At 34.4% G+C, this 14,249-nt stretch overlaps 1 protein-coding gene across 1 annotated transcript in view; it reads right to left on the bottom strand.

Annotated features, from left to right (window-relative positions):
• Window positions 1-14,249, bottom strand: part of LOC145321597 (uncharacterized) — a 106,543-nt gene that overhangs the window by 5,410 nt on the left and 86,884 nt on the right. Inside the window, exons 11-20 of the mRNA XM_080163041.1 lie at window positions 13,972-14,088; window positions 9,357-9,502; window positions 9,002-9,092; window positions 8,278-8,350; window positions 7,780-7,865; window positions 6,498-6,562; window positions 5,863-5,988; window positions 5,212-5,272; window positions 4,251-4,365; window positions 3,103-3,212 (exon numbers count right to left, since the gene is read on the bottom strand). Of these exons, the coding sequence (XP_080019167.1) occupies window positions 3,182-3,212; window positions 4,251-4,365; window positions 5,212-5,272; window positions 5,863-5,988; window positions 6,498-6,562; window positions 7,780-7,865; window positions 8,278-8,350; window positions 9,002-9,092; window positions 9,357-9,502; window positions 13,972-14,088 (911 nt within the window). The 3' untranslated portion in view covers window positions 3,103-3,181. The remainder of the gene's footprint in view (window positions 1-3,102; window positions 3,213-4,250; window positions 4,366-5,211; window positions 5,273-5,862; window positions 5,989-6,497; window positions 6,563-7,779; window positions 7,866-8,277; window positions 8,351-9,001; window positions 9,093-9,356; window positions 9,503-13,971; window positions 14,089-14,249) is intronic.

Genomic DNA, 14,249 nt, shown 5'->3' with positions numbered 1-14,249 from the left:
AGTAGCGAAGCACAAAAATCTTTTTTTTGACGGGTGGTGATGTAAAAAATCAGGATAGGGAGGGGGGGATACCGGGTATGTCCACTCCTAAACTAGGATTATCCCTTTCTTTTTTTTACAAGTTTAAATACAATTCTTTTAACTTTTTTATAGGAAACTTTTATATATTTCTTTAAAATCCAGTATTTAGAGTAAGTCCTGTATGAGACTAGGTGTAAAGATATCAGTTATAAAACTTTGGGTACCAGGTGTAGTTTACAGTGAAATGTTTACTAATGTTTATAAAACTTTGGGTACCAAGTGTAATATACAGTCCAATGTTTACAAATTGTTATAATACTTTGGGTACCCAATGTAATTTAAAGTTCAATTTACTAATGGTTATAAAACTTTGGGTACCAAATATAACTTACAGTCCAATGGTTACTAATGGTTATAAAAGTTTGGGTACCAATTAGTCCTGTTAATATAATTAGCCTTATTCATTACAGGTTTATTAATTGAGAGAAAATTGTCTGTAATATGAATATGATGCATTTCAGTATGGCTGAGAACCGATTCTAATCTAGCGGATATTTATCGGTTGCGAAGCCATTTTTAACGTTAACTTTTCTTTCAAAAAAAAACTATTTAAAATAAAGATAGGAGTCTGAAAAGTTTTGTGTAGATTCCTTAAACAAATTAGAATCGCCGCTCTTTTATGCTTCGTGCTCGATTTTTAACTTTAAAACCCTTTAATTATGCGATGTTTGTCCGTAGGTTATTTACGTTTACGTTTCGTATCAATTAAATTTCAACAAAATTAACGTTAACTTTTTTTTGCAAAAAAAAACAATTAAAATGAAGATAGGAGTCTGAAAATTTTTGTGTAGATTCCTCAAACAAATGAAAATCGCCGCTATGTTATGCTTTGTGCTCGATTTTTAACTTTAAAATCCTTTAATTATGCGATGTTTGTCCGTAGGTACTAAATGACACTAAAAATATCTCCTCAAATCACGATCCCCCTTTGAATGGCCCTAACTCGGTAGTTTTTAATCGTAAATCAATGAAATTTTAAACATAGTTAGTTTAAGTAGTTTCTAGTACACACAAAAAATTTTATTAATATTGAAGCAATACGAAAAAAGTTATCGCTTTCGTAAAAAAGGCACTAAAAACAATAAGAAAACAGCATTATAAACTCTCTCAAAACTGGTTTTTATCTGTACCTATTAAATTAGCTTAAAAATAGCATTAAATTTGACGATTTTAACGTTAAAACAATGTTGAAAACAGCAAAAAAGGCCGTTATTCTATAGCCATTACATTACTTTAAAAGTATAGTCAAAAAAATGTTAAAAATCACGTTTTTTTTATTCACCTATTGGTCTGTATTAATTCTCTATCTAGGGACTTACATCTATTGGGAGTAAAATCAAGAAAAAGTTAAAATATTTGTTTAGTTTAAAAATTCACACATAGATGTCTCCAAGTTTTAAGGAAACTTAGACTTGCCAAATTACAATATGACCATACAGGCATTAAAAAACACATAACAAACACTTATAAACAAAGGCCAAACTATTTTATCCTATACTTTTATCATTTTAATCATCTTTTATATGTGATCAGAGACTCCTGCTACTTCTATCTAGTCCTTAACAAGGTATTAACCACTCCCAACCAACCCTTTCCCCTCTTTGAAATAGAATTGGGGTCAAAGATGATTATTAGAGGAAATTCGCGCGAGGAATGACCTCAATAGACTTGACCCCCCCCCCCCTGTATGTGTCGGTTTTGACACCCGGTATATGTCTAAACGGACACTCCCCTACATATTGATATATAGGGGGGTGTCCATTTTGACTTATACCGGGGGTCTAAAATGACGCATACGGGGGGTATCCATTTTGATACACACCGGGTGTCAAAATAGATGCATACCCCCGGGGGGGGGTTTAATTTTCATGATACCGGGTATGTCCACTCCTAAACTAGGATTATCCCAAACTTTCTTAGATGGACGGACGGGCATACAAATGATCGGTCATAGATTTTGAAACTAAAAGAACCATTCATCTAGCCCTACTGTAACAAAAGTTAAAGAGTTTTTTTGCTAACATGCTTAAAAATGGACAGACGTAATGACATACACAGAATGCGGACGGCGTCATCTTTGGGGATGTACATGAACGTAAGAAGCAGGGATGCGGGGCCGCTTAATTTTGTTACGGCTCCGGCGCCTATCTAAAAGAAAAACTAAAAAAAAATTTTCAAGTCAATTTTTAGGGTTGGGAATCCGTCCAATTTTTGAACCGGTCTCAGATTCTTACAAAAAACCGCCCAAAAATAAAACGGATTAATCCGTGGATTCCGGATTCTTATTTTTTTGACGGATTCCGAATTTTTTAAAAGGCATTTTTAAAATAAATTAAGTGATTAAATTTTACCGGGTACTGGGAAGAATCTAAAGTTTTTTCATATTTTCACAGTAGCTTTTCTCCTACTTCTAGACCCTACAGCGGCCACTTTCTAACTCTTACTAAACCTAACCTAACCTAAAATAAGCATGAAAAGCTACTGTGAAATGAAAATATTCGGACCAAAAAACCTCAAGACGCTAATTTTAGCTTAACAATTAACAATCCGAATCCGCTATTATAACAACGGATTCCGGATTAAAAAATTGTCTAAAAATTGGACGGATTCCGGATTCGGATTGCCAAACCTACGAAGTTTTTACTTTTGAAGGTTTTTTGAGATAAATTGACTTGAAACACTTAAAAAGGATTCCAAATAAAAAATTTAAACATAAAGTTTAACCAAGGTATAAAAATCTTTTTTCCCTAGATACTTTTTAGCTACCCCCTGAGCCTCCAGCAAAATATGGCGGCTCCGCATCCCTGGTAAGAAGGGAATTCAAATAGCTGATTTAGAGTGAGTCTTTAGATTATTTGGAGTTAAGTTATAATGAGGGACATATTTTATTAATGAATATAGAAATCATAGATCATCCCTTATCAATGCAGGAATCCAACTAAAAGGTTTTAAATTTACAGAACGATACCAACAAGCCTAAAACTAATTTTTTAGCACAAATATTATTAATGAATAGGATACCCGTATGACAAGCCAAGAGACGGAGATAAGATCCTTGTGAAGATTAAGAGTTTTCTTCCCCTCGCCTCTGATGATTTCACTAGTGCGTGCATTCACTCTTGTTGACACCCCTAAAAATCAAAGGTTTAAGACATTTTTTGTAACAACTATACCATCTACAAGTATAAAGTATTTTTTTTTACAAACTTCCTTAAATTGATGCGCTTTAGACTTTATTAGGACCTTTGATACCTAACCAGTAAACAGAGTTTGAAAAATACGGTTTAAAAAATAACCCAACCCAGTGGACTTATTTGAATAAACCCGGGGTTTTTATACTTTTTAGTATACTAGCGGCTACACACCTAGAAGCCTATAGGGGCACTTAAGGTAGGAGGGGAAAAAACCGACCTCATCCCATTTTAAATTTGAGTTTCAAAAGAGTAAAAAAAATTTGGGGGGGGGGGGAGGGGGGTGAAGACACCCTCCCCAAAAATAGTTTAAAACCTTCCCATGACCAATAAGAAGCTTCACTAAAAAGGAGAACAATATCGGTTAAACGGTTAGCGAGATCCTTCGGGACAGACAAAAAACGCTTACTACTTTATATAATAGGATAAACCAAATATTAAACATAAACCTAGTATAATCACTAAAAAAATACTATGGATCAATGCTGAATATTTATGACTTGGAATGATAAATTCTTGTGAACAGTACTTACCTACCTATTTATCTATAATATAAAGTAGAACGATGTCTGTCTGTCCGTCCCCTAAGATCTCGGTAACCACTGAACCGATCGGATTCTACTCTTCAGGGTATCTACCTATTGGTCCTGTGGTGGTTTTAAGCTATTTTCTTGGGGGGTGGGACACCCCCAACCCCCCAAAAAACCAAAAAATCACCCCCCATTTTTTTTTTTTTTTTTTGCTGAAGATTTCCTTTGTCCGTTATTTTTTTTTTATAGAAGATTTCCTTGGTCCTTTTTTTTGAAGGAGATTTCCATGGTCCTTTACGATTTTCGCCTTAATTTAAAGCCCCTAGAGGCCAGGGGCGAAGCCGCTAGTATAGTATAAAAAGTTAAAACTATTGATCTGTACAGTGCAAATTAAAAACAAATACACTACATACTAACGAAGAGTACACAAAAAGTAGAATATATTTACCTTAACCAAATCTGATGGACTAGTCTGATAATTTCGTCCTCTTCTACAGTATAAGTTTCATCATCAAGTGGTACAGATGGAAGAGGCGTGCCTATGCTGAAGATTTTGGAATCCCCTGAATAATCAAGATATGTAGTTAATTAGGTAATGTAGAATTTAAACAACTAGAGATAGCACCTTGACCAAAAACTGTATCGGAAATAACTATAATACAAAGTAGAACGATGTCTGTCTCTCTGTCAGTCTGTCCTCTGTCTGAAGCTTAAGATCTCAGTAACCACTGAACCGATTGCCCTCTACTCTTTAGGGAATATCTACTGGTCCTGTAATGGTTTTAAGCTATTTTGTTGGGGGATGGGACACCCCCAACAAAAGGGATGGTTGGAGGTCAAGATATATGTTCTGGGAAAAATTAGCATGTAACTGAAATTTATTTTGGCGTTCTCCTTTTTTATCAATTTGAGTACCCCCCCCCCCCCCCCGACAACGAACAACTATTTTAGTTTAGGTTAGGTTATAGGCTAGGGAGCCGAGCGCTGAGGCTAGGGAAATAGTGAGGGGGATATTACCGAATTTTTTTTAAAAATAATATAAACTACCAGCGGCTGCCTCTTTAACATCATGGGTATCTCTATTCGAAGGTGGAAGCTTTTCTAATTGTATTGTATAGTACAATCAGTATGAGATCTTAAAAACACACAGATAAAGCAATATTACTTTATATAATAGGATTGGTTTGCGCCTAACCCTTAATGTAATTTGAATTTTAAAGAAAAATAGTAGCAAAAAACCTGCCAAGAACGTACGTATATAAGCTAACGGGCTAACCGTTTCGCCCCATGCCCTTAAGTTCATCCTAAATTTTAGTGAGAGCTGCAAATATGCCAAGAACGTGTATAAAAACATTCTTTAAATAGAGAACCAATCAATTCAGTTGTTAGAAGATTGATTTAAGTTTTACCTATTAAAAATGGTACTTCACAAATCCATTTCCATTCTTTAAGACAAGATCTCATCCAATCCTACAAACAATAGCGTAATCCTGATTTTTCAATTTTGAAAATTTTGGTACTTAGCTCCATGAAATAGAAAGATATTACAAAATTGATTACTTGGGCTTATGTTTCAGTATCTTAGGTGGAACTGTGAAAAAACGGCAGAAGAACCGCTGCTCCCGCCAAAAACCGCCGTTTTCTGCCGAATTTTTTTTTGCATTTTCTCACCAAATTAGACAATTTTCAATTATCTTAGATAAGCCTTTTTTTTCATAAAAACTTCCCTTATATTTTCACTTGGCACTTAATATTTCAAATATGTCAATATATTTTTTATATATATTTTTAAGTGTCAAGTTCAAATATATTGATTGGCCTCATACTTCTAGTAAAACCACACTTCTCTTCTCCTGCATTACCATCTTCCACTTTCCTGTCGTTCCTTATATTTTAATTTGGTGAGAAAAGGCAAAAAATTCGGCGGGAAACGGCGGTATTCGGCGGGAGCGGTGGTTCCACCGCCGTTTCTTCACAGATCCATATTGTACCTCTTTAAAGCAACTGCAATGTCAAATCTCAGAGCTGTAACACTTTATTCAGTTATATTGTATTCTAACCTTATGAATGACAGAAATACCCCACCGGAGTGCAGCCTTGTATTTTGGACCCTCAGGAGCATTACAGACCAAATGTGTGGAGGCAATAATTTCCTTGTCTTTGTTATCCTTCCTGCTAAACATTACCTACAAAGAATAGTTAAGAAACCAAAGATGTATTGAAAAATTAAATCATTAAAATAAACATTTATTAAGATATTTGGGGTCTAATCCCTTTCGTGTCAACACGTCTCTGAAGGGGCGTTTTGCGTATTTTCACAGTTGCTTTTGATTATTTGGTTATTTTAAGTTAGGTGATTACCCCGCAGGGTCTAGAAATAGGAGAAAATCTACTGTAAAATTACAACGTAACGCCCCTTAAGATGCGTTTTCACGAAAGGAACTATAACTGATTTTTTTAAAAGTAGCATGGTGGCAGAAACCTCTTCTGATAACTTAATACAATGACTACAAACATATCCTAAGTAACAAAGCTATTATAATAAATCATAATATTAATAGAGGTCATTTCATAAATAATTATTTTAATATTAAAGAAAACTTTAATCTCAGGGACGCTTTTCAACTAATGAGAATCAGAAAAGGTTCTTTTTGTATGCTGCTATGAGCTACTACAAGGTCATATTAGTTCTTACCTGTGGTTTTCCTCCAAGCAACTCAATAACAGTTTGGATGAAATCACACTCCGTACCAGAATATCCTGACAGAATAAGTATGTAACACATTATATGAGACAAGAATAATACATTAACAATGGCTAAAATCTAAATCCACTTAGACCACAGGGATATATCAATGGAAAGCCATAATAAAAATATAATTATCTTTTGTCCAAGAACAGATTAACATCACACCCAAATGTAAGACCCATTAAAAGACATTGGGAGACCACTTTTTTGGAGGTCTAAAGAATATTATACAGGGTGTGGCACATAAATCTGGACTTTTTTAAAACGGCCATAGCGTCAAAACAACTTAACCAATCAGAACGTTAGACCCTTCTATAAAAAGCTTAGTTAATGACCTTTTAGCACAAAAAATCTTTGGACAAAGATGGACTCGTACTCCGAGCTGGCCGCGCATATGTTCAACTAGGCAGATTCGAGATGCGCCGGTGGTATAATCTGGATTCTTGACTAGGGCCCACTAAATCCGACCTCAGCCCATCTGTAGGCGAGGTAGAGTTAAGCAACTTGCTGGGGATACTGTTAGATCCATAAGTATGACACTAGAAAAGACTAGAGCTCTCTATATGAAATGGCATAGCTTTAGTACTCCAGCAAAGTGAAACGTGGCAGATTTTGAGATGTCAAAACCGTCAAAAATCGTGTAAAAATTCTCGGTTCTCGGCGTTAGAGACCCATATGGAACTCATTTTAGACTATGGATTGCGCTGACAACCCTAGCTGAATCTTCATGCCATTTCCAAAAAGGTTTAGAACGACGTGCTAGCTCAACTGTGGTTCATATAAGAGCCTCCGTGTCAAAGGGTAGCTTGAAAGTTGGGTGAATTTGGATCCTGCGGTTACTCACGTTCCTAAGGAAATGGGGCCTCCCAGCAGCCCGATCTTAATTCAATGGACTTTTGGGCCTGGGACTACTTTGAAGCATGCACCCACCAATAGACGTGCCCATACCACAAAGACCTCCCTCATTGCCACTGTCAATGAGAACTTCGCCAGCTTGGACAGGTACATTTTGACCGGCGGTTGAGGAGGCGGGTAGAGGCTAGGCGGTGATTGAGACTGGCGGCCATTTTTAAAAATTAAATAAAATCTTTAAAATTGACGATTTTATGTTCATTTGTTTAAAATTTGAAAAAGTCAGGATTTATGTGCCGCACCCTTTACATTATATTTTATCTTCTTACAAAACAACATTTCAAAGAGGAATTAGAATAAAAACTTGTTGAAACACCTGAGATAGAAGTCACACATCCTTGGAGTGGGGCAGAATCTGGAATAATCTTGACAGGGTAATGGTAATACTGCTTAGGTAACATTCTAAATCAAATGAGGACTATTATGTCCAAAAGTTTTACGGCCAAAAATTTCATATAAAACCAATTTTGAAAAACCACGAAAATCACAAAACCTTGGCGCAACAAACAGACAAACCTTTTGGGGACCATTATTTTAGATGTCCCAAAAGCCACAGAAATGACGAGAAAGGATTGAATTTTGAATGAATTGATGGAAGAAGTGAAAAGTGGACACCTTTTTCAAGTGTAATATATACCACGCCAATAGGTCAAAATGCAAATAATGTAATAAATCTCACATTTGTAATGTTAACGAATGTTCTGACAGATTCAAGTGACATCTCTAATATGTGTGAATACATTCTAAGCGACAAATGCTACGACCAACCATTGATATAGACTTAAAGAGTATCATCGCTACTGCATCAACTTACTCAGCAGCATCCAAACAATCATCTATCCAGTAGCTTGTCAAATGCTCTTTATACTTCAACTTTCCTTGTCCCCCTAAAAAGCATAAAAAATCCTGGGTATTGTGTCATATAAGATCTTATCATCGGCAAAACATGGTTTTGATAATTCTAATAAGATTTTTTTATAAATCTTTATACATATTTTTGAGAAAAGAATTACATACTATAAACCAGAAATAAAGAAAAAGCTATTATGTTATATTTCACAAATTCATATAATTAGTCAAGCGTTTGGAATATATTCTGCTTCTTCCTATGTAGGAGGCTGTGACAACCTTCTTGAGCTCTATGGATGGATGGTAAATCTCAGAAAACGCGCGGATAGAGCTAACTACACAGTAAGAACACACTTCTTTGTAGAAAATAAATTTCGCTTTATTCAAGCCTTCTCAATACTAATTGTTTGAGAGTTTATGTACATGTGTGTAAGAAGTGTGTTCTTACTGTGTAGTTAGCTCTAGCCGCGCGTTTTTTGGTATTTTTAAAGATAGACATTTTTAGTTAGGCATTTATAAAGTTAAGTGTTTTGTCACATTAGGCATTTTTAAAATTAGGTATCTTTAAATCAGACTTTTTAAAATTAGGTATCTTTAAATCAGACTTTTTAAAATTAGGTATTTTTAAATAAGGTGTTTTGTCCCTACTCTTCTTCCCCGGTAAATGTAAAATATGTTGCATTGTATACCTTCCACGGGAGTAATAAGATAGTCGACAACTCCCTTATAGTCAGAAAACATTACTTCACCACCAACTTCGGTTATCCATACAATCAATTCCTAAAACAGCCAAAAAAGATGATTATCCACAGTGACTTTTGAAAAATATAAGGACATTGAAAATAGACAAAAGTAAAATTCAATGAATAGGCTTGTATTTGAATAAATGATGTAATTTCTTTTGCTTTGGCTAGGAAATAACTTAAATTTTGCTCCTGTTAAATTCTAATGTGCATTTGGTAAGTACATCTGGCTGTTTTAGAGGAGCGAAGCTAACCTATTTTTAAAAAATCTATAAACCTTCATAACTTTAGTTTCCTTTACCTTTTTTGTTCTCTTAGAAAATCCCGCCAGCTCAAATTTAAGGTCAGCAAAGAAAGGAACAATGTGAGTAGAATTATCTGGCATTGGCATTATCTCCTCCACACAAGATACTGATCCACCAGACTTAAATTTAGCTACAGGAACATCTGAAGTTAAAGGATTTTCAAAGTAAGTTTTCGGAGATTTTTTCATTTTAAAGGGAGGGGGCGGAAGTGACAATTTTTGAAACCAAAACTAAGTCAAAGGAACTCAACTAAATGAAGAATTACAGCTTTAAGATTTGACATTTGACGTTTCCGGCCGAAATTTTTTTTGCCATTTCTCGCCAATTTAGACAATTTTCAGTCATCTGAGATAAAAAAATTCATAAAAATTTCCCTTAATAATATTTTTACTTGACACAAATATGACAATATTAAAAAAAATCGCAAGTGTCAAGTGCAAATATATTGATTGGCATCATACTTCTAGTAAAACCACACTTCTCTTCTCCTGCATTAGCTGCCTTCCACTTTTCTGTCGTTCCTTATATTTGAATTTGGCGAGAAAAGGCAAAAAAAATTGGCGGGAAATTAAACCAGGCTCCAGTTTACTGGAAACCTGCAGGAAATTTTTTAAGTTTTCAGCTTCAATAACAAAAAGGTGTAGCCATGTAAAAGGAAATTTTAGGGAGTTGAAAATCTTACTGGTATAAAATGTTAGTTTCCTTTAACGTTTAGACACAAAATATATACCGAATTTTTTTTAGAGATTTTGACTATGAAAAGCAGTGTTTTTATCTTAAGAATGTAATCAGTTACTGGCATTCCAACTTTGTGCCTGAAATAAGCTTATAATTTTGCTAGCTAGTGTAATTTCTGAAATAAGCACTGGAAATTTTTTTATCTTCTTAACAAGTAATTTTAAGATGCCTAAAATTTTTCTTGTTATTGAAGCTGGAGGCTTCAAATGTGACTAAGTGTGGTAGTCGGACAGACAGACTGTCATTTCCTAGAGCACGCTATGCTCCGGGACTGCCGATAACACCCAGATGTTAATCCCCTCCTTATCACAATTCTAGCCAACCCATTCTGCCATTGTTTTTCCATCAAAGAAAGCGGTCAACTTATCACCCGCTGATATGGGGAGGGAGTTGCTCCTCCCCCCTGCATGTTCCAGTAACCTACCCTTTTCCGGGGGACGTCTACGATGACGGGTAATAAAAATCTGAAATAGAAATGACGCAAATGACGCAAATTCTGACGTTTATCTAAAAATGCAACATATAATAATAGCTATTAAAACAATTTTCAAGCATAACTTTTATCTTATTAGGATAACAATTAAATAAGAAAAATATTTTTACCATATGAAATTCGTGATCAAGACATAGCTTTTATTTTAAGAAAGACTAGGGGCAACGGACGCCCCCAAGAAGCCTCTAGGTGTTCTTAATGTGGGAGGGGGATAAGTCAACCGCCCTTCTACTTTTTAATTTGAGTTTTAATAAGAAATATTCAGAAAAAAAATTTGGGGGTGTGATTTTAAATTGGGAGGGTGGAGATACGCTCTCCCAAAATAGTTAAAAACCTTCCCTGTACCTAAAAAAAAGCTTAATTGCAAAGGAAAACCAAACAGATGTCATTTTTTAACAATTTTATAAAAAAAACATTGGCGCACTTGTATAAACACCTTATCGCTTACAAGTTTTGGAATAGATAATCCAGAACCATCCAGTTCAAAGGAAATGGAGAAAGAGAGGGGGTGAATCTATCCGAAAATAGTTATGATCGAGATCTTCCTTCATCACGTCTACCTTACCCCCTACCGGAGCCTACCCATCTACTATTCACCTGGCTGAGGCTGATGACGGGTAAATAAAATCTGAAATATAAATGACGCCCGTGAGTACAAAATATATACGCATATTTTGGTCAATTTTGGTGTTTTTTTAAAAATGCAAAATATAATGATAACTATTAAAACAATTTTTAAGTATAACTTTTATCTTATTAGGATAACAATTAAAAAAGAAAAATATTTTTACTATATGCAATTCGTGTTCAAACACCTAATTGAAAAAAATAATGCAAGATGTAGCTTTTATTTTAAGATAGACTAGGGGCAACGCCCCCTAGAAGCCTTTAGGTATTATTAAAGTGGGAGGGGGATAAGTCAACCGCCTTTCTACTTTTTAATTTGAGTTTTAATAAAAAATATTATAAAAAAATTTTAGGTAGGGGATTTGAAATTGGCGCATTTGTATAAACACCAGTTAATGCACAAAAATAAGGGGGGGAACAAAACAGGTTTTAAAAAATCCGAGATCTCGAACTACTGTCATCCTGAGGCTCCCCCATCTTCTCCACACCCATTTTCTACCTAACCCATTATTGTAATCTGTTTGTATATAAAGCCATTAACTTGTTGTATATATTCAGTTCAAATAAAACATTCAAACAGTAACTACTTGTAGTACTTTATTGATAGAATCCTTAAGGCTAGGGGCTCTTTTGACCGAACTCGCTCAGTAGGGTTGAACCGCTTCACCCTACCACATAAGCACGAACAAGGGCAAGTGATTAAATTTTAAAATTCATTAAGGGGGGTGGTTTAATGCAACTATCTCGTAATCTATGTATTAATGGCACTTAGAATTTGAATTTCGATCTGAAATTTTGCATGAGTAATCAGCCGTTTAGCCGTTTTTTTTTGCTATTTTAAGGGCAAATCTGTCTTAAATTACGTAGAAATCAACTTTTTGATACATATTTTTGCTTTAAATCATGTGAAAGACTTTTTTTATCGAAGCTGGAGGCTTCAAATTTTAGGTATTGGGTCTACTCGTGGCAGTCTTTCATCAGTTAAAGCTGTGTATTTCTTCCAGGGTTCCTTTAAGGAGCTCTCTAATTATACAAAACTACTATTTTTTTATGATTTTATTCGCTGGAGGCTACCAAATTCTTTTGATAGTATATGGATTAGAAATAATTTAAGAAATCAAAGGCAACTAAGAAATTCTAATGAGTTTTATATTCCAATAGCCAAATTATAAAAAATTGAAAGGTTTCCATTATTTCATTTCAAAGACTAAGGAATAATTTTTGTCATGAAAAAGTAGATCTTTAAATGAGAATATTTCTAAAAAACATTTGCATTAAATCTTAAAGATGAACTTTTTAAATTGATATGTAATATTGAAGAATGTAATGTACTTAAAATATATTGATTTTCCTGGATCTACTAAAAACCTTACATTATCTACTACAGAAATGGTTTTAAAATTGAAGAAAAATTATCGGTACACCGACAAACGTCCTAATACGACAAACGTCCTAATGCGACAAACGTCCTAAACGACAAACCTCCTAAACGACAAACCTCCTACCGCGACAAACGTCCTAATGCGACATCTCTTTAGTAAAACGTCCTACAAATTTTCAAAAATTATGAAATAAAAAAAATCTTCCAAATTTAAGGACAAAATCCTCTAATTGTAAGAATAGTTATCAATATAAAATTCAAAATGGCGATAAAACACAGGAAAATAATCTTTTAACTGAAATTTATTTTTTGAATAACTTTAACCATAGGCTAAATTTTAAAAATCTGTCCGACAGTTTTCCCAAAGTCTGTGTTGGCTATCAAATGGTATGGTTTCGAACCCGATACATCCCTGCATTACAAAATTCGACCTTTAAATTTTTAGGACGTTTTACTTAAGAGATGTCGCAGTAGGACGTTTGTCGCGTAGGACGTTTGTCGTAGTAGGACGTTTGTCGCGGTAGGACGTTTGTCGGTGTACCAAATTATCCTTGAAATTTGTTATTACCCTTCATTTTCTCCTCGTCCCCTGTCCATTTAATTTTGCCTAAATCTATTTTGACATTATTATTTTTTATTTCTCGTTAACTTAATGCCAACCTAAAACAGGCAATGCAAACATCTAGTGTTAGTCATGCAATTTAAATTTTATGAATATTATGAAAAATTGTAAAGTACACCTTGGTGTACTATTGTATTAATGCTTCGTACGCCCCGTAATCTGTCACTGAATAAATGTTTTTTTAATCTAACTACCTTCCAGCAGCAAACCTATTTTTTTAGTGAATATACTAGTTTAATGTTCAATATAGTTTTATCAACTAATAAAATTAGGTTTTCCATAGTTTTTATATGAAAAAAAAACTTTGAAATGTTATGTATTTATGGTGCAGTGAAATCAAAGGACAAAATAAAATAACACAATAGTTTGAATTCAACAAAACATTTGATGATATTTCATCAAAAAATGCTTATATTTTTAGTTTTTTTTTATACAAAACAATGGTGAAACATAATTTTTTTAGTCGATATAGCTATATTAAGCATAAACCTAGTATATTCACCAATAAAATACTCAGGTTCACTGCTGGAAGGTGCTTAGATTCCCTTGCTCTTGCATAGTTTCCTTTGGGTGTCGGGCCAACTTGTGGTAGTCTTTCAGCCGTTAGAGCAGTGTAATTCCTGCAGACTTAATTTGTTTCTTTCTTGCACCTCTTTTAAAAATGTAAATTTTTGCACCCAAAATTTAAAAAAGCTTTAATGAGGCCTTTCCATTTGCTTTAAGAATTCCTTCCCTTAGGGGTAATCACACCTTTCTTCTTATGATGTGAAAGCTTCTGATTATCATATCCCTCTGCACTATCTTTATCCTTCTTATTTTTTGTTGCAGCTGGTGGCTTTTTAAATTCTGGTGTGGCTGCTTTCTTGCCTAAGATAAAACCACGCCATAACTAAACATCTTGAAATTTTACCTGAAGCTGTTGTGTAAGATGTGTGATATTAAAATTGAAGATTGGAACAAAATGGACAAAACTAAGGGGGTGGGGGGGGGGGGGATAAGTTCTGACACTTATGCGTGAGCAGTGATTA

This window comes from Acartia tonsa, chromosome 6 (assembly GCF_053477335.1).
Source record: "Acartia tonsa isolate MP-2025a chromosome 6, ASM5347733v1, whole genome shotgun sequence".
In the NCBI taxonomy this organism is placed as follows: domain Eukaryota; kingdom Metazoa; phylum Arthropoda; class Copepoda; order Calanoida; family Acartiidae; genus Acartia; species Acartia tonsa.
The sequence above is the reverse complement of the archived record's forward strand: the minus strand, read 5'-3'. Positions and strand labels throughout refer to the sequence as shown.